The sequence below is a fragment of the Beta vulgaris genome, chromosome 2, assembly GCF_026745355.1.
Source record: "Beta vulgaris subsp. vulgaris cultivar EL10 chromosome 2, EL10.2, whole genome shotgun sequence".
Lineage (NCBI taxonomy): Eukaryota > Viridiplantae > Streptophyta > Magnoliopsida > Caryophyllales > Amaranthaceae > Beta > Beta vulgaris.
In genome coordinates this window covers 6,846,047-6,867,503 of record NC_079203.1, presented here as the reverse complement: position 1 = coordinate 6,867,503, position 21,457 = coordinate 6,846,047, and the positions used below count along the sequence as shown (strand labels likewise).

Sequence of the window (21,457 nt, the reverse complement as noted above, 5' to 3'; positions counted from 1 at the left end):
GGTTTCTGAGGTGAAACATCTCCAGATGAGTGGAGTGTTCCATGTTCTTTGAGGTGAGATCAATAAGTCTTTGACTTTTTGTATTCCCATATTTGCTAGGTTAACTCCAGATTTCACTGTAGCTGGGCCTTCTCTGAGCCATTTATCAGTTTCGATGTTTGTGTCTGATCTATCCCCCTTTTGTCTTGTGAATCCTTCCCAACAATCTTGGACTGCTCTGCAGAGGCCCCTGAAGCCCCAAGAAGCTCTGCCTAATTTCTTATTCTGTAATGCAATATTAACTGGGGACGCTTTGTATTTGGCTAAGAGAACTTGAGATATCAACAACTGATTTGAATTATGGATTCTAATTGCTTGTTTTGTAAGAAGCGCTTTGTTGAAGAGATGAACATTCCTTATTCCCAGCCCTCCTCCGCCTTTTGGTAGCTCGATGACCCTCATGCTTTTCCAAAATATGGGCTTAGAATTGCGAGAGATGGCCAGAGAAATCTAGCAAAAATCGAATTTATCTTATCGGCCATGATCTTTGGGATGAGGAACACACTGAGGATATTAAGGCTTAGCATAGAGAGGATGCTATTGATGAAAATGACTCTTCCTGCATGGGACAGAGAAAGATGATGCCAGCTGGAGACTCTTATCTCAACTTTCTCCACTAATGGGTAAAACTTCCGAGAGCTTCTACCATCCACTTCAATATTACACCCTAAGTATTTGCCTGAGGTCTCCTCAGAGGGGTGCCGACAATACTTCTCATAAATCTCTTGAATCTAGTGGGTGTGTTTGGATTGAACATGATATGTGACTTGCTGTAATTGATTACCTCGCCTGACAATTTGCTAAAACGAACCAGAATGTTCTTTACACCTGTGCAAGCTTCCGGAGTAGCTTTGAAGAAAATCAGCGAGTCATCTGCGAAAAACAGGTGAGACATTTCCGGACAAGATCTAGACAGTCTGATTCCTTGGAATGTACCATTGCTAACTCCGTTGATTAACAATCTAGACAACATATCCATTACCAAGATGAATAGGTAAGAGGAGAGTGGGTCACCCTATCTGAGTCTGCACGTTGGTTTGAATTTTTGTGTGGGCTCACCGTTGACAAGGATAGAGTATGAGACAGTGGTGACACGTTGCATAATCCATTGTCGACATATTGCCGGGAATCCCATTTGAGTAAGAAGCCAGTATAGGAAGTCCCAATCGACTTTGTCATAAGCTTTAAACATGTCAATCTTAAGAGCAGCTAAGAACTGCTTACCTTTCTTGCGCTGTTTAATTAGGTTGACTATCTCGTGTGCGATGAGGCAGTTATCTGAAAGTAGTCTTCCTGGAACGAACGCATTTTGGTAAGGGGTCACGATGCACTTTAAGATTGGTTTCAGATGGTTGGTGATAACTTTCGAGATGATCTTGTAAATTACATTGCACAAGCTGATTGGTCTAAACTGGCTTGCTTCTTCAGGGCGCTCTGTTTTAGGGATTAGGCATATATTGGTCAGGTTCCATTCTTGAAGTATAAAACCTGTGGCGAAAAAATGAGAAACCGCCCGCCATATATCTTCACCGACAATTGACCAGTGCTTCTGATAAAATATGGCAGTAATGCCGTCTGGTCCAGGAGCCTTAAAACTCCCCATTTGGAATACTGCGTGTCTGACCTCTTCCCTTGAAAATGGTTTGACAAGTTCCTCTTTATGCGCAGTGTCAATTTGCGGCACTAAGTACTGAATCTCATCCAGCTCATCCCAGAATTCCTGATTATGCTGCGATCCTTGGAAGATATTTGTGAAGTAACCGAGAAATTCGTTCTGGATATCTTCTTTTGTCGAGACCCATCTCCCTGCTGGATTCTTGAGCACCATGATCTCATTCCTATGCTTACGGTTTTTTGCTTTACGGAAGAACCATTTGGTGTTTGAGTCCTCCCATGCCTTCCATTTGCTCTTTGCCCGTTGTTGCCAGAATTTTAGTTGAATTTCCAACTTATGAATACTCTCCTTTTTAGCTTCTTCGTCTAAATTACCACCATCACTCTGAGGTAGGGTGGCTTGAATCTCTCCACAATTGGCAAGAAATTCTTCCCATTTGATATTATTCGCGTCCTTATAGTTTTTGCACCATTGGAAGAGCTTATTATATCTCACATTCCGACACTTTTGAGCAACTGTGTACATCGGAGAGCCGCTGCTAGTGAGTTGCCAGTGAGTAGAAATGATAGACTCCACTTCCTTAAAATCAAAGCACCATGCTTCCATTTTGATTGGTGACTTCTTTTTTGGTTTGATCGGCGAGGTAATGAGAAGAATTGGACTGTGATCTGAGATAAGGATCGGCATGTTCAAGATCATTGTTTCCGAATATCTATGTAGCCAATTTTAAGTGGCATAGGCTCTGTCCAATCTTTCATAGATGCGTTATGATTCTGATCGATTATTACACCAGGTGAAGTTTTGCCCTTGGAATTTGATTTCTGAGAGTCCGAGTTGATTTCTCCATAAGGAGAACTGCTCTTTTCCCGGGATGTACTCAGATCCTCCCATTTTTTGATTGAGGTATTCAAGTTGATTGAAGTCTCCCATGATGACAGTGTCAAGTGAGTTTCGATTTACATAGTCATATATCATATCCCAAACCTCCCCTCGACTTTCTAAATAAGGCGACCCATACAACAAAATAAGGTTCCATTTATATACATTTTCATCAACTAGGTCGTTGATGATACAAGCAAAATAGTTAGTAGAGCTACCCTCAAGATCTATTTTTACATCATTACTCCAAAATAAAGTTAGGTCACCTGCATTATTTATAGCATCTACGGTGGCTACATTAGGGAACCCTAAATACATAGCTAACTTGTTAATGGTAATATTGCTCGATTTCGTTTCTGACAAGAAGAGAATTTGTGGCATGCATTTGCGGACTAACCAACCCAAAAACGGAATCGTAGGGGAGTCCGCTGAGTTAAGACCCCTACAATTCCAGGCAAAACCTTCATGGAGCTTCTGGAGACTGTTTTGACCCAGTGTCCAAGCCTTCTTCGCCGAAAAATGCCATGTATTTGAACTTCTTAAACTTGTGAAGAATTTCTTGTCTCTTTTCAGTTATCTATTTGTGAAGGTCCAGCGTTATCTCACTGATAAACCCATCAATCAGGGGTTCAAATTCCTCAAATTTTCTTTTCTTCTCACACACTAAAGCCTGCACAATTACCTGCTTGTAGGCCCACTTGGTTTATTAAAGTGTATGATCATCTTTCTAGTAACTTTCTTTTCTCCTACCAGAAAGACATAAATATGATCTCACTTTTCAATATTTTTCTTATTTATTTGGTTCTTATATCTATTATAATATATAAAAAATTAAACCACAATAAAGAGTATTATACCTCCTCCATTTTAAAATATTGACATGTTTTGACTTTTGCATTGTTCACATACTTCATTTGACCGTTTTTGGTGATTTTTACATAAAGAAAGTTAATAATTATATGAGATCTTGTTAGATTCGTCTCAACAATATACTTTCGAATATCAAAATTTTATAACTTTTACATATAGAGAATTAGAGATATGAATATTTACTGGTTAAAAATATGCATTAACAAGCGTGTTAAAAGAATGTCACTGGTTTGAAACTGTTGAACCCCATGTTTGTTGTCCCACATACACTAGTGCAAAAAAACAGATCTGCCACAAGATAACTGATCTGGTTAGGTCCAAACCAGATAAGCTAAAGTCAACTGATCTGGTTAGGGACAACTCGAACTGTAATCCCCCGTAAATTTATCAATTATATATATTTCTCCCTCTCCTCCTTTTTCTTTTTCTCGGCCAGCCACCGACAGTCGCCACCGCCGGCGCCGCCACCCGACTAGCAGCAGCATCCGCCGACAGCCCCCGCCAACCCCCTGTTTTTCGGTGCCTAGCTTCCTCCTTCTCCTCTTCTTTGTGGTTATTTCTTCCTGCTCAAGTTTATTTTGATGCAAATTTTTTGTTCTAAGAATTATATTGTGTTTAATATGTTTATGTTTAAAGTTATAATTTTATGATTTAAATATGAATATACATATAAATATAAACTTTGTAGTTTATATAATGAATTAATTAAATTTTAGATTTATTTGCTATGTTTGAATTGAGATTTTAAGTATCAAAGCATGGATTATTAGGATTTTATAATTTAGAAAATCATAGTAATATATTATAGTTTATGAAATTGAGTATTCTTATAATTTTAATTGTGTTTAAGTATGTTTAAGAAGGGCTTTATTATATTATAAGCTGCTGAAATTTAAAAGGATGTTTATGATGGAGTTTTTATGATTAAATTATGAGTTTTTAACAACTAGTGTAGTAGTACCATATTAGGAGGCTTTAATAACTAAATTTTAATGATGAAAAAAGTTTTTAAACACTTTAAATAAGGGTTTAACGTATTTTATTATTGCTGGAAAATTTTAGAATATTGATTTGTGGATTATATTGTTTATTTTAGGTGGAGAATAGAATTCTCTTTAGTTGACTTTTAAAAGTGGCCTTTCAATTTGTCTACACAAGGTACATACATACCTATGTGTTGGTTGAATTAGTATCATATCCTAAGGATGAGATTTATGTAGTATCATATATATGGTACTATTATTTTTAGTTCATGTGTGATTTATATTCAATTGAATTTGCATGTTTTATGCCATTGTTTGAAGCATGTTGATTATGATAATGATATTATGTTTGTATGAAATATTGATGCAAGCATATGAGATTGGTGGAATCGTATTTTATTAATTCATATGAGGGATTAATATTTATGTTGGTATTAGATCACGATTGAATCATATTATTTCCTTTGGATTATTTAATTACTTTATGAGGACCGAGGATCTTCTTTGCTAAGCTGAATATTATTCCTATGAAAGGTTGGTTAGTTGTTGACTTGGTTCAACAAATAAAGGAAGATTATAGATTAAATATTGGAATTAATCTAAGGTTGTTAAGTTGATGATCACCTTATCTAATCCTAAGATAAAAATGGAAGTTTATGATTCTTTGATAATTATATTATTTGTCCTACTTGTGAGTCATAACAAGTGAATATATTATTAATCATGTAAAGTGAAACGTGAATAGCAATAGCTTTAGACTTGTGCACGTCTGAAGTGTTGGACTAGTATGAGTTGGAGTACATGGTGGTAGCTCATAGCTTTTGTTGGGCCCGGGTTGATCACCATGTCCTATTTTTATTTTAAAGGTTCCTCGATATCATAGGTCATGCGGGAGTACGGAGTCGCGCCTGTAGAAGACTGGTTTTGGTTTAGATAACGAACTCGTTCCATTAACATTCCATATAAATTATTAATCTATTATTAGTTGTGGAGTTTAGTTCAGTAAAAGTAGTCTGCAATGTTATTATATTATTTTTTACCCCTGCTTAATATTTATTAGTATCATGTTAGGTTTATTTATTTACTATGTAGTACTCAGCTTTGCTGATTACATGTTTTGTGTGTATGTGTTGATTATGGCTATGCCTTATTAATCCTGTGATGACCCATTGTTGAGCAGATTCTCGGGATCAATAGTGCATCGTTCAGTACATGTTTGGAGATGATGCATCATGGGTTGGGGATTTGGAGAGCTTGTGTTGACTTTGATTATTGTGGTTGACTTTTACTTTTGAGGTTGACTTTGACTTTATGTTATTTTTGACTTTTAGGGTTGACTTTTTGGTTGACTAAGTTTTATTTCTAAACTTTGTTCAATTTATTACTATTTCCGCTGCAAAATTCTAAATAAGCAGATACACTATCACACGGGCGATAATTCTTTGATAATTCTCTAAGTTTTATATTGAAAAGGTATTTTGGAAAATAGAGAATTGTCGAAATTTTACACGATCTTGTTAAAAAGCCGTATCAGTAAGACCCATTTTGACAGGATCAAATGAGGTTTTTTCCATTAGTGATTGGAGAAAAAGGAGAGAAAGTACCACAATATAAACTTAGAATAGTTATTCCAACTATAGACAATTGATTTTAGTATAGTTACTCCGTTGGGCTTGTATGTATGCGGACAAAAGTCTCCTCCTCCTCCTTATTAGGTTGCCTAAGCCCATTTTCAGTATTTTCACTCCTAATGAGAATTATGATGTATACCTTACTAGTGTGCTCTAATTGATTTTAGTATAGAATCTCCTTTGATCTTGTATTTAGACCGAACTCTCTTCCTCCCTATTGGGTTCTCCAAGTCGATTTTCAATTCAAAAATGCAATAAGGTTTTGTTTTTTTGCACTTATTTTCAATTCAGTTGTTGTTGTTGTTGTTGTTGTTGTTGTTGTTGTTGTTGTTGTTGTTGTTGTTGTTGTTGTTGTTGTTGTTGTTGTTGTTGTTGTTGTTGTTGTTGTTGTTGTTGTTGTTGTTGTTGTTGTTGTTGTTATTATTATTATTATTATTATTATTATTATTATTATTATTATTGTTGTTGTTATTATTGTTGTTGTTATTATTGTTGTTGTTGTTGTTGTTGTTGTTGTTGTTGTTGTTGTTGTTGTTGTTGTTGTTGTTGTTGTTGTTGTTGTTGTTGTTGTTGTTGTTAGTATTATTATTACTATTGCTACTATGATTATTATTATTATTATTATTATTATTATTATTATTATTATTATTATTATTACTATTATGATTATTATTATTAATATTAATATTAATATTATTATTATTATTATTATTATTATTATTATTAGCATTACTATTATTATTGCTATTATTATTATTATTATTATTATTATTACTATTATTATTATTATTATTATTACTATTACTAGTATTACTATTACTATTACTATTACTATTTTTACTATAATTATTATTATTATTATTTTATTATTATTATTTCAATTCAATTCAGTTTAGTTCAGTTTCTCTTAATTTAAAGAACGAGACTTAAATATATTATATAATAAGGTACTCCAATATAAATTAGATAAATTTGTTCATTACGTGGCGAATGTGCTAAACTTAATTGTCCTTAAGATCTTTTGCCCCTTCATTCATGGGATGATTAAAATTGTTTAAGTGGTTGGAGAGGGGCACCGAAACTGAGGTTATTGATAGGTCACTTGCAACGCTGGTACCACGAACCTATGCCCTTTGACTTACCAACATTGCTTTATAATTGGGGACAAAATCTTATCTTCAGAAAACTATAATTAATACCGAACCATGATGAAGAAGTCATAACTTATGTGCATAATAATATTTTGACTAGAAATGTACATGCGTTATTGTTTAAAGTATGTCAAAGCATATGATCATTAATAAACATAGTAGACTTACTAAACATATCTTGGAAAAATCTTTGCTACCCTATTGTAAATTTTATTTGAATGATCCCTCGAGGTGCATTGTACACCTCGAAGAATGTCAAGGAGATGAATTATTTGTATAATGCATCTAGGTATAGTGCGAGTCAATATCAACAATGCTGCAAGTCTACATTCAATATATGCACCCTTTGAAATTTTCTTTTGTGCTTGTTCAATGCCTATAGCTTTTAGACAACTCCATGGTTTACTTCTTGGTTGAAATTATTCAAAAGTATCTCTTTCTCCCAACTAATTAATTGTATGATACATGTTTTTGTTATTTTATTGATATATATAAGTATAACATAACTTTATTAAGCTTTCGATCTAGGTGAAATTTATATATATAATCTTCTCTTTATATTAAAATGTGTGGCAAAAAATATTATCACGTCATGTATCATTTTTCACTTCACAAATAACATGGCGCTATGTTATCATATAAACATACAAACACTTATTATTATCTCCTAAAAAATAAAACAAGTAATATAAGTATTGATACTTGAACCTCCAACCTCATATCTAATTAATAAGGTAGATAATGTTATACCACCATTACCATTCCACAACTAATGTTAAGAAAGTAAGCAGAAACGACAAAACTCGTGCTCAACCCTTCATTGCTCAACTAATCATTAAAGACTTCATTGCTCTTTTATATATCAAACAAAACACATAATTTTTCATCTATATATCTATATATATATTACTAAAATGTGTGTGAAAATGTGAAATATTGGAGGTCGTCACGTATAATCTGAATGTATACGCTAATATGAGGAAATGTAATTAAATTAATATTATAAAAAATAAAAACGTATAATATGCAATAACCCGGGGATTCGCCCGGACCGACCAACAACTAATTATACCCCAAATTTCTTTATTTACTCATACATAAAGACTAGAGTTTTTTAAGAAATTAAAGACAAAAAAAGGGTACAAAGTTAAGTTATTACATTATTCTTCAATTAACCAATTGAATGTTGGTTGTCCCAAGAACTTAATCAACATCATATTTTCTACTTTTAGATACAATTTATAGTTCAAAGAATTTCATAAAAGTGAGAAATAAAATCCAACTTAAACCTAATCAAGTAAATTAATTTCGAATTAAGTGTGTCTAATTGTTGGTTAGCCACATGTTGTGCTATATTTGTTTTAAAAAATAGGTTTTTAGATGATACTTTAGATAAATTGAAATCATAAATTACAAAAAACCATATACTTATATTGTAAATTCATCTTTCTAAATTCGAAAAATCAAAATCCATCTTCATCTTCTTCTGCCATTTTTTCTTTCCACTTTTTCTCTCTCCTCGTCCGCTAATTTTTTTTCGTGAACCCAAACGAGAAGACACGAAAAAAAGGAAAAAAAAAACAGAATCAGAACCATTAAACATCAATCAACTGAAGCAGGAGCCCAACGAGCCCAACTAAAATTTGATTTAGAGAAAATGAGCCCAATTGAATGCAATTTTCATCTCCGCAACACATGATTTGTGGTTCGTGGGTTAGCTTTTCTTTCTACTCGAAAATTAATGATAAAAGTCAGCCGCATTTTTCCCTAACTCGCCGGACGCCTCACTTCTAGGGGTGTTCGTAGGTTGAGTTAAGTATACTTTTGGGTACTGAACTTTGGATGTAGTTGCAGTTTACTCACCCAACTTTCAAAAGTTGCAGTTTGCTCAACCAAAGTACTTTTCTATTAACATGGTCCACTAATTTTTTGATATTTAATTAAAATAAAGAAATGTATAAGAATATAGAGGAGAGAGATAAACTGTAAGATTGAAAAGGGAACATAATTAATCTTCCCATCTTAATTTTTTTTGATAGTTTGTTCCAATATTATACAATCAAAAATTATTTAATATAAGCTCCAAAAAAAGTTAATCATGTTCCAATATTATTTAATAGAAAAGTTAATTCTGTTACCACTTCCTGTTACATGGACAGTGCAGGGGGGGGGGAGGTCATCGGTGCTGGCCAGGGAGGGGCGGCGTGCTGGCGTCAGGCGGGGCGGCGACGCGTCAGGAGAAGGAAGCAACCCATGTGGGGCCGAGGAGGAGAGAGAAGTCAGGGGAAGGGGGAGCAGCGAGAAAAAGAGGAGGGAGAAGAGGAGGAGTGTAGCGCCATAGCGGGGTAGTGCAGGGGTGGAGGAGAAGGCGGGGGTGCTTGTAGCTGGTCGAGCGACGGTGCGCGCGGGGTCGGGGCAAGAGAGGGGAAGGGGAAGACGGGTGGTGGTGGTGGTGGTTGGAGTTGTGGGTAGTTGGTGTTTGACTTTCTGATTTTTAGGAATTTTAGGAATTAAACTTCATTGAACTAATAGATACTTAATGATGAAGAATACTTGGGGATTAAAGTGTTCTAGAATGTCTTGGGAAACAAGGAGAGAAAGTTTGAGGAAGAAGATGAATTGTCTGGTCATGGTGATTTTCCATTGTTGGAAAATTTCTAATTCTTTTGCTATTACTAAAATTAGTATTTTTCTACTTTCTTTTATTATACCACTATGCTAACTTAGATTATTTTATCAAATACTTGATTTTATTTTGTTTCAAATATATTAGAGAAGTGATTAAATAAATAAATAAATTTTAAATAATTTATTTAAGCTAATTATTAATGTTAATCAAGTTTAAATTTTGGAAATATTGCAAAGAAGGAGAAGTGGGCGTTAATTGGAGAATTTTAGAGAAAGAAGCACATTTTTGTTGGAGTCACAAATAGCCATGCAGATCAAGTTACTGTTCGAAATTAAATTTTTTACCTGTAAAGTATAACTGTCAGTCTCGTTTGTGGACCGCACAATTTTTTTGTATATTAAATTCGAAGTTAACAGAAAAGTTAACACCGTTGTACTTTGAGTGAGCAAAGTGCATGTTTTGAAACTTGGGTGAGTAAACTGCAACTAATACATCCAAAGTTCAGTACCCAAAAATATACTTAACTCTTCGTAGGTTGGTAGTGTTGCTGCAACATTAATGTTGTCGTCGCCGTCGCCGGCACTGCATGCTGCTGGGACAATGAAGATGGCTTTTAGTTAAATTAGAATTTAGAAAGATTAAAATGGAGAGGAGAGAAAGAAAGTTGAAGGTTAAGAATGTCATTAGTGGGGGATGGTGAGAGAAGAGACGGAGAGGGGAGAAAAAAAACTAATGGTGTTAGGGTTTTGTCATTAGTAAGGATATCATGAGCCCAAACACAAACTTCAAGGGTATTTGAGGAATTCTCGAAATGTGAGGAGAAAAATTACGTCAAACCTAAGAGTTACCTGAGGAAATTTTCCAAAATATTTAGGATATATCTTTTATTCATTTCATTTTATTATTCCATTAACATGAATTATTGGATTTAATTCATCCTTTAGTTCCTTCATACAAATATACAATACTTAAAACCTAAATATAGCCAAAGTTGCACCTAGACGGATAGGGGTACGAGTGCGGATTCGGTGTACGGGACATAAAACGGCAAGATTTTGAAATTTTAGGAAAGGATATGCGTACCCATACAAGATACGTATCATATCGGATATGGGTGCTGGTACGGGTACGAGTGCATGACCTAGAAGATCAGTACCCATGCTGCATAATATAGCTGCAAATGTTCTTTTCTTGGCTACTCAATATAGCCAAATCTTCCTAAATGAAAAAATGTGAAATAAAGAAAGAGAAACAGAACGAAGGAGGGAAATTTCATCCTATGCATTGTAAAAAAAAGTTGATCCGATACATTGTAGTACTCTAGTAACTACTAAAGTTAAGTAATCCTGTATATTAATCAACTAATTAGCTTTAACTAAAAGACAGAAGATAAAATACATTAACTGAAAAAAGAAATAAAATAATGTAGATCTTTCTTAAGGTGAACATAATCATCTTGTTATTCTATTACTATAAAACTTAATTCATCAATATCATTGTTTGATATCTTGATGATTTTCTGTATTCTTTTGACCCTTGTATCTGCTCCTCATCAAATGTGGTTTAAGCTTATCAACATCTGATAACCTAACTGGCTTTAGCAAAAATTCATCTGCTCCTTCTTCTAGGCATCTGCATTATATAATTTTACCCATCAAAAAATTATCATCAGAAAATAAAAATTCTAAAAAAGTCCTTTTTATTATATGTATATCTTGGAAATGAAATGTATAGTTCAAAATTACCTATTTATTCTAGCTGGAATATTTTCTGAGGACATGATAACCACTGGTATATCTTTAAGATTCTCAGATTCCTACAAAATCAAAGTAAATATATCAAAAAAACTGTAGGGTGCAAAAAACCATGCAAAAATAACGTTAAAAAATCTGAATGGCAATACCTTGATCTTCCTAAGGAGATCATATCCAGTCATTCCAGGCATACAATAATCGGTTATAATCATATTGACCTCCGAGTCCTACAATTACATTATATAGTTAAAAAACATTGAAAATTGAAAAACATAATTTTTCTTGGTAAAACAAATGTATTTATTAAGGATGAATTAGTACATGATGATTGTCATCATGGGGATGATAATCACTACTTTCATTTGCTTGCAAACCCAATAACTCCAAAGCTTTTGTGCCTGAATCTACAGCGGTCACTGCATGCAACCACATATATCAAACATAAGTAATACAATTCTTTAACGTAAGTCAAAAGCAATATCAATTTACCATAGTTTATATAGGTGGTTCATGGTTGGTTGATTAAATACATAAAATACACATATATTAATGAAAGATTTACTCATCTTCCACTATTAAAATGAAGGTGATATGAATATTTTTGGAATTAATTAAACGGAGTTATAAAAAGTAGAGCGACATATGAAATTTGATTACCAACTGAACTAGTTGACAACCACTTAAACGAGATGATTAAAAAGAAGTTGTGTATTCCTATATAGTCCCTCTATCTTCTCGATAACCAGACCATCCAATATAGTGCAAATAAAAATTAACTATTAGCAACTATATAAGTATATATGTACTATATAGACGCAAGTATTGTTATAAGAAGCCTCTTAATGAGTTAATCAACTCACTAACCTTGGAAAGACGATGTTGTAAGGAGCCTCTCAATGAGCTTTCTGTCAATGAGGCTATCGTCGACGGCGAGAACATGGAATTGAGTATCGACAGCCATAGCCACTAAAGAAACTTTGAGAAAGCAACAAAGAATTAAGTTGTTTATGAAAAATTGAATAAGACTAAGTAGGAAGGTGCACATACACTGCTTGTTGGTGACGACCCTTGGAGGGATTTATAGTGTTTTTATACTTATACGAGTGAATGGCTTATAGAAGCTTGTTTGGGATCTTGACAGTTTGGAAGAGATATGGGACAAGATATGATTGATGTGAATATCTTCTGATCTCTTGCTCTTATTATTGGTTTTCATATATATGTTGGTAATATACAAAGAAGCTTCGTTTCCAATTCGAATTATTATATTATGATCTTTTTACTTGGTGATGGTTTGACTCTTAGGCAGAAGATTTGGCCATAGTTAGCTTAATTGTGCTTAAGGGATAAGATTACCCTCCTATAATGTGGGTTCATGGTTCTGTACGTAATCATAGCTAATCAAGAAAAGACATCCTCTAGCAATCTTTATGGTTTGATACCTTAAATTCCTGATCACCTTACAGAATCATGACTGTTCCTACTTTGTAACTTTTGGTAGGGAAGTAATTTAGTTAATCTTTGCTGGCTTTGTAGTATCTAACATTTTCTAAAATGATATAATCTGACCCTCAAGAATTCAGTATATTTAAAGTGATATAAATTCTTATATATATTCAAAATATTATACTATCATCATAGCCCTTGAGCCTAGGACCCTAGGCAAGAAGCATTGGGTCTTTACCCACTACTAATAGAGATTAATGTAAGGCGACATTCAACTCTACATTGCAATTATTTTTTAATGGTCTATCCTCTCTCTCACAAGGTAGATATAGCTAAGTTCGGTAAAGTTTGTGTTTGTTAGAATTCAAATCAGCAAGCATCATGAATTCATGAGTTCGCCATCCACATATTAATTAGGAGCACCACGTAGGATTGTCATATCACAATATATATTTAACAAAGCGTTTTGCGTACGACCAGCCACACCTATAAATAATATAGGTGTGGCCGCACACGCACCCTTGGAACCTATTAACTCATTTTCAAAAGGTCATATATATCTCACTCATTTCTCATAGAAATCGAGCTTTTGACCAGACATTGGAAAACTATCGAGTCAAATTTTCATCTTCAACTTGAATCTTCCAAAGATACTATGCGTGCTGTGAGATTTGGCTTTTTGAAGTTGGCCCTTGTGCACTAACCCTTATGAACAAATGAAGTTACTCTTATGAGCAAATGGAGTTACTTGTATGAATATGTGGTTACTCTTAATAATGAAAGGGTGTTACTGCTATAAATAAATGTGGTTACTTTTATAAAAAAAAAAGGGAATAGTAACCAATTTACTATTATGAATGAATGAGGTTACTCATATGGGGAAGTGAGGTTACTTTTGTGAACAATTGGAGTTACTCGTATGATTAAATGAGTTTACTCTTGCGAAAGAATGAGGTTACTCATATGAGTAAATGAGGTTGCTTTTTCTTGAACAATTGGAGTTACTCGTATAATTAATTAGGGTTATCATATGATTAAGTGAATTTACTTGTATGAAGTACAAAATAGGGTTACTTTTGTGAACTATTGAGGTTACTCGTATAATTAAGTAGGGTTGTTATAAAATTAGACGCGGTTAGTTTTATGAAGAAATGAGGTTACTCAAATGAAGAAATGGGATGAATTTTGTGAGCAATTTGGGTTACTCGTATGATCAAATAGGGTCATTGTATGATTAAAGGAGTTTACTCTTATATATGAATGAAGGAGGTTACTCGTATGAAGAAATGAAGTTACTTTTTGTGAACAATTAGGGTTACTCGTATGAATAAATAGGATTTTTGTATGATTAAATGAGGTTACTCTTGTGAACTAATGAGGGTTACCAGTATGAATAAATGAGGTTACATTTGTGAACAATTGAAGTTACTCGTATGATTAAATAGGATCGTCATATGATTAAGTGAGGTGCTTGTATGAATAAATGGGGTTACTTGTATGAATAAATAGAATCGTCGTATGATTAAGCGAGATTACTCGTATGAAGAAATAGGCTTACTTTTATGCAAAATTGGGGTTACTTTTGTGAAAAATTGGGGTTACTCGTCGTATGATTAAGTAGGGTCATCGTATGATTAAGTGAAGTTACTCGTATGAAGAAATGGAATCACTTTTGTAAACAATTAAGGTTACTCGTATGATTAAATAAGGTTGTTATAGAATTAAATGAGGTTACTCTTAGGGCTTGTTCTCTTCGGCATAAAACAGCTGAACTGAACTGAACTGAATTGAATTGAACTGAACTGAATTGAACTGAACTGAACTGATCTGAACTGAACTGAATTGAATTGAACTGAACTGAACTGAACTGAACTGAACTGAAATGAATAGTGATATGTGAGAGTAAAAGTATTGTCAAGAGCTGAACTGAACTGAACTGATCTGAACTGAACTGAACTGAACTGATCTGAACTGAATTGAATTGAACTGAACTGAACTGAACTGAATTGAACTGAACTGAACTGAATTGAATTAAACTGAACTGAACTGAAAATAAGCTGGGGAGAACAAGCCCTTATATATAAATAGATAAAATTACTTATATGAAGAAACAAGGTTACTTTTTTGAACAATTGGAGTTACTCGTATGATTAAATGAGATTACTCTTATGAACAAATTTAGTTACACTCGTATGTTTAAATAGGTTCGTCATATGATTAAATAAGGTTACTCTTATGGACGAATGAGGTTATCCATATGAATAAATAAGATTATTTTTGTTAACAACTGAGGTTACTCGTATGATGAATTGATTACATAGGGTCATCTTATGAAAGTTACTCGTATAAAGAAATAAGGTTAATTTTTTGAATAATTGGGATTACGCATATAATAAAATGCGATCACCAATATATCTCATATCAGACAATGTCCCATCCATCAAAGTCTAAACGACAATGCCAATTAGCATAAGAATCCAATACTTCCACTGTATCATATAAGATGGAACACTTTCCTAAAACAGGTGTTTCAAATAAGATGGAGCACTTTTTTTCTTTCCTTATTTGGTAAATTTTGTGGTGTGAAATGACTATATTACCTTAAAAATTAAAAACAGCTTTGCAAACCTAATGACATCTCTAAACACATTAGCTCATTTTAATGATTCCCATCAAAATTCATTGAACTCGACAACTTTTTAGATTCAACCCCCCAATTGAAAACAACCCACCCAATTAAATCACCCACCCCCTCAGCTCTTGAACTTTCTACTCTCTTTCCTCATCTCCTCCATGCTATTCAACCCTAAAACCCTAGAAATTGAGTCTCAAGCCCAGATCTCCTCCTCTCCTCTTCAATCTAAAACACGAAATTTGAATTATGGTCCATAATTTCAGCCCTAATTTGAGTCCCTTGACTTATTCTTTGTTCGAGACTAGTGATGATGGGGAAACCCTATTAATCAAGGACATTTGTGACTGCATCAAATGGAGATCTCCTTTGCCACAACAGTTTTATGAAACCGCAGGTGCTGAAAATCATCTGGGTTCCAACGCAAAGAAGGCTCTGGGTGTGCTTTAGAGTAGCAGGTGGCGGAGATGGAGGCATTTCATTTAGGGGGAAGCGAGGCCTAAATTGTCACAAGTATTGGATGCGGAAAATACCAAATATTATAGCGTTTGTCAGATATTGGAAGATTTTATGGATGGAGATGACTCATCATATGAGAATGACCATGAGATTATAGATCTAGATGGTGAGGAGGATGAATAGGAAAAAATAGGGTTTTTGGACTGGGTGTTGGAATGATTGGAGGAGGATTTTCCAATGCATGATGTGGTGGAGGAGAAGAAGGAAGAACCTTCTTTTATTAGTAAGTCGTATATGTTGAGATCTTGTAATGAGATTTGCAAGTTACTGAAAAAGGGGGGTAAGAAAGAGGAAAAAGGAAAGGTGGTGGTTAAGGGTAAAGGGAAAGTTATGGTTGTGTATAAAGAAAAGGGGATGCTTGTTAAGGGGTGGGAGAAGGATTCTGGTATGTGGCCTAGTTGCAGGCCAGCAAGTGCAGAAGGCACTGGGGAAGAGGAAGATAAGGTCAGATGTTCCCCTATGCCAGAGGATGAGGTCTATTGGAGCATAATCCCTCTTCCTCATGTAAAACACTAGTAGAATAAATGCTACTTGCTGCGGTTAAAAAGTGCCCTATTGCTGCGGATTGGGGCGCGCAGCAATTAAGGGCGCAGCAATAGGTATTAATTATATTGCTGCGGTTTTAAACCGCAGCAATATATACCAATATTGCTGCGGTTTTTGAGGCAAAATCGCAGCAATATTATAATTTTTTATCAGGAAAAATTCAGTATATTGGTGTGGTTTTTAGCCAAAACCGCAGCAATATGACCTGGTACAATTTTTTTTTTTTTTTTTTTTTTGTCATTTCGCAAATATATTTGAAAAATTAAAACCATGCAACTAACATATCCACTAAAGACAAACTAAAGATAAAACGACATAAAATCTCATTAATATATAAACATAAGAAAACTAATTACAACTTAATGACTAATTACAAAAATTATAATAAAAACAAAAAATATATTAAAAAATAAATCAACAGATCTAAAAAAGAAAATAATATAAAAAAATCCTATAATAAAAAATTTAGGAACAGATGAACAAATCTCACCAAACAAACAAAAAAAAAGGAAAACAAACAGTTTACTAACAGATCTACAAACAAAAAATATATTAAAAAATAAAGAAAAATCATAAAACAAAATAATCTACAAACATACAAATCTGAAAAAAAGAAAAAAAAATTAAAAAAATCCTAAAAGCGATCTGTTGCAGGCCACTGCCGCCGTTTCTAGGACTGACCGACGCTGCTTCAACTTGTGGCCTTCTTCGACTTGCGATTATCTTAGAGAGATCTGATCTACGACAACGAACAAAGAGAGTGAAGAGTTTGCGCGAAGAAATGAAATCACCGAAAATGGCGAAGAACATAGAACGAGCCGGCGGTCTTGATGAGAGGCGACGCTCCAGCCGGCGAAAAGTGCGCGAAGAACAACAAAGATCTCGAAGAAACAACGAAGATCTCGAAGAAACAACGAAGATCTCGAAGAACAACGAACGAGCCGGCGAAAGGGTGAGAGGATGAGAAGCAACGAACGAGCCGGCGATTTTTGAGGGGATGATGAGAGGAGTGAGAGGAAAGAGGCGTGAGATCTAAAGGGTGAGAGGAAGAGAAGGAGTTGAGAGAGGCGTGGAGTGAGAGAAGGAGTTGAGAGAGGCGTGGAGTGAGAGGAGTTGAGAGAAGAGGCGTGGGATTTGCAGGGAAAAGAGAAATAAAACCCTAAGCGAGCTAATTCACCCTTTTATATATTTTTTTAATAATATTGCTGCGGTTTTCTTTAAAAATCGCAGCAATATATTAAAATATTTTTTTTAAATATTATTTTGATATATTGCTGCGGTTTTTGTCAAAAACCGCAGCAACATATTTGGTCAAATAGTCAATTTTTTTAGAAATTTTCTCGATGACATCATATTGCTGCGGTTTTCGGCCGAAACCGCAGCAATATCTTTATTTTATATTTAACTATTTTTTTCCGTGATGTATTGCTGCGTATGGGTAAAACCACAGCAATATCACCGCAGCAAATAGCATTTATTCTACTAGTGAAACACAGTGAGGTTAGGAAGAACAAATTGATGAGGATGAATGTATGGGATCATCAATCATTAAAGTGCGTGAAGGGACATGTCCATGCATTTAGGAATAACTACATGTGAATGAGTCCACCACAATATTCTTTGGTTATTTCTAAACCTTTTACCTTTTTTAACCCATTTACTTGTTGCTTGCATGAAAATGTTTTGCCCCTGAACTGTGATGAGTCCCTGAATTGTGGGAAACCCATGTTAGTATGACGAGGTTGTTGGTTTATGATGTTAATGTTTAATTGATTAAGGTCATTGCTTATGTGGTTTATGATGTTAATGTTTAGATGATTAAGGTCATTGCTTATTATGTGATATGCATTCCCTGATGAATGGTTTTAATTCCCCTATTTGGTGACTTTCCTGCCTAGTTGGATCGTTTAGTGTTATAGTATTGTAGAGTCCCTTATCACCACCTAATTTAGATGATGAAGTGACTCACTAACTCTGAAATAAGGTTTGATTTTCTCCATATTTAACTCTGTTGAGGTAACAAACCTTGTTTTCAATGAGTTAAAACAAGAAACCCCTAATGGATTCATAAATGTTAAATGATGAGCAATCTTAGTTACTATAATGAGGTTGTTAGCTTATAATGTTAATGCTTGATTGGTTGGGTTCATACTTGTGTGAAATGCATTCCATGATGTGAATTTGGTTACTTCCCTGCTTGGATGGTTAATTATGTTGAGGTAACGAGCCTCGTTTTCAATGAGTTAAAACAAGAAACCCCGGATGGATTCATAGAGGTCAAATGATGAGGAATCTTTGTTAGTATGATGAGGTTGTTAACTTATTATTTTAATGCTTGATTGGTTAAGTTCCTACTTGTGTGTAATACATTGAATGGTCCATGATGTGAATTTGGTTACTTCCATGCCTGGATGGTTAGATGGTTTACCGTTGTAGTTTAGAGTCCTTTATCACCACCTAATCCAGATGATGAAAGGACTCATTAACTTTGAAACAAGGTTCGATTTGCTCTAGAGTTAACTATGTTGCGGTACCAAACCTTGTTTTCAATGAGATAAAACAAGAAACCCCTGATGGATTAATAGAGGACAACACTTGAGCATAAGCATGGATAGAACACATACTAAAATTAAACTTGAAACTGCATCAAACTTGTCTGCATCTACAAATCTAGGTTGATATGCATATCATTAATCCATACAAAATAAAGTTCCTTTCATTACCTAAGTTTATATGTATACCAATTAACTATTCAAAAGTTGGTATGCATCTACATATACCATTTTCATACACAAAAATTTGCTGTCACATCCAATTTAACTTTACAAAAAAGAGATCGCATATCAATTGACACTATTAGGATAAGATTTGTGCAACTGTCAAACCTTTATTGTAGCAATGAAAACAAAAACCTGCATATGTCATCTTGTTCTATTCATCAGGACCTGTCACACCCACTAATCTGCATCCACCTTAAAAAAGACTCCATTGGATCATCTTCAATAACTTTAAGTTGTCATCCAAATAGTCCATTGCATCATGAATTAGTTCCCGATCAACTGTGACATTTTTTGGTAGGAGTCCCAACCTTTGTTATCTTATCTTCCTATGGTGAGGGTTCTTGTAGTTGTTTCCCCCTTCGAAATTTAAATTTTCAACTATCACAATTATAGTTGTAACCAAGTTAACTTTAAAACTTATGGATCAAAGAATTCATATGACGCTTGCACTTTCTCAATTAAGTCAACAATATTTTTAGGAAATGACCTATACTGCAATGCTTGTATGGCATTAAAGAAACCTAGGTTTAAAATATTGAGATGAAGGGATTTAGGGAGCTGTCATGCCAGTTTGACGTTGAACCCATTCCTTGTTTCTTCTTCCATGAAAACTGGATCATTTGATTAAATGTGTGGCCTTGCATTATATTGTTGATCATAATGTCTTTTAGAAGATTAGCATGCCATTTTTGCATGCTTGCTAGTATGATTTGTTGACAATGACATCTCTGATGACCTTTTTGGTGATTTTCTTTATTGGTTTAGTCTCAATAGTGCCTGCAACTTTATCTTTGCTTGTTTTCTTGGTTATTACCCTTTCCACAAAAGGGTGAATAACAAATTTATCAACATGGAACCACTAGTAAAATAATTGCTTATTGCTGCGGTTTTACCCACACGCAGCAATATATCACGTAAAAAGAAAAGGTAAAATATAAAATAAAGATATTGCTGCGATTTCGGCCTAAAAGCGCAGCAATATGGTGTGAACAAAATTTTTTTTTGAAAAAAGTTGACTATTTGACCCTATATATTGCTGCGGTTCTTGACAAAAACCGCAGCAATATATTAAAATAATATTAACAAATAAATTTTAGTATATTGCTGCAATGTCATTAAAAAAATATAAATGGCGAGTGAGCTAGGGTTTTTTTTCCTCCTTTCATCTCCTCTTAGGCGCCTCTCACCCTGCCTTCTCTCTCCTCTCACCCTACCCTCTCTTTCCTCTCACCCTTTATATCTCAAGACCTTCTCTTTCCTCTCACTCCTCTCACGCCTCTCACACCTTCTCTTTCCTCTCACTCCTCTCAAAAGGGGTTGTAGCGTTTTCTCTCATCAAACCGCCGGCTGTAGCGGTCCGTCGCTGATCTCGTCGAGAGCTCGCTGATTCCCGTTCGTCACTGATTTCGTCGAGACCGAGAGTTCTTCGCTAATTACGTTCGTTGCCTTTAGTTGTCCTTCGAACCAGGCGGTTAGACTTCTCAAGACGAAGACGAACCAGACTTCTCAAGACAAAGACGAACACATGCTCTTTGAGAATCTGTTTTTAGTTTTTCTTTTTTCTGTTTTTAGTTTTTTTTCTGTTTTTTTTTTCTTTAGATCTAAACTTCTATATATTTTATTTTCTTGATTTTTATTATTATTTTCGATTTAGAGATATTAACTTCTGTATTTTTATTTTGTTCATTTTATCCTCACGACTATTGTTTGTTTACACATAGATTTCTCAAGTTTCTAGCTTGACTTATTCTTGTTTATTATTTTCATTGTCTGAAATAAGTTTCACCGTGTATATCTCGCAGGCATCAAATCTATTGCCTGAAATTTTCACTCGAATTAATGACAAATGCAAAAAAAAAAAAATATTTTTTTGACCTAACCTTGACTCTATTGAGCAATATGCTTATTATTTATTATAAAATAGAGTATATTACTGCGGTTTTTCCTAAAAACCGCAACAATATATTGATTTTTTCTAATATA

General features: G+C 34.2%; 1 protein-coding gene across 1 annotated transcript; it reads right to left on the bottom strand.

Moving 5' to 3' along the window:
* Positions 1-11,092: 11,092 nt before the first annotated feature.
* Positions 11,093-12,772, bottom strand: LOC104887526 (two-component response regulator ORR10). Its single transcript, XM_010672179.4, has 5 exons — positions 12,416-12,772; positions 11,873-11,967; positions 11,701-11,778; positions 11,543-11,613; positions 11,093-11,429 (listed from the first exon to the last, which is right to left on the bottom strand). The coding sequence occupies exons 1-5, from the start codon at positions 12,594-12,596 to the stop codon at positions 11,291-11,293; spliced, it is 564 nt and encodes a 187-aa protein (XP_010670481.2). The 5' UTR covers positions 12,597-12,772; the 3' UTR covers positions 11,093-11,290.
* Between the last annotated feature and the right edge of the window lie 8,685 nt (positions 12,773-21,457).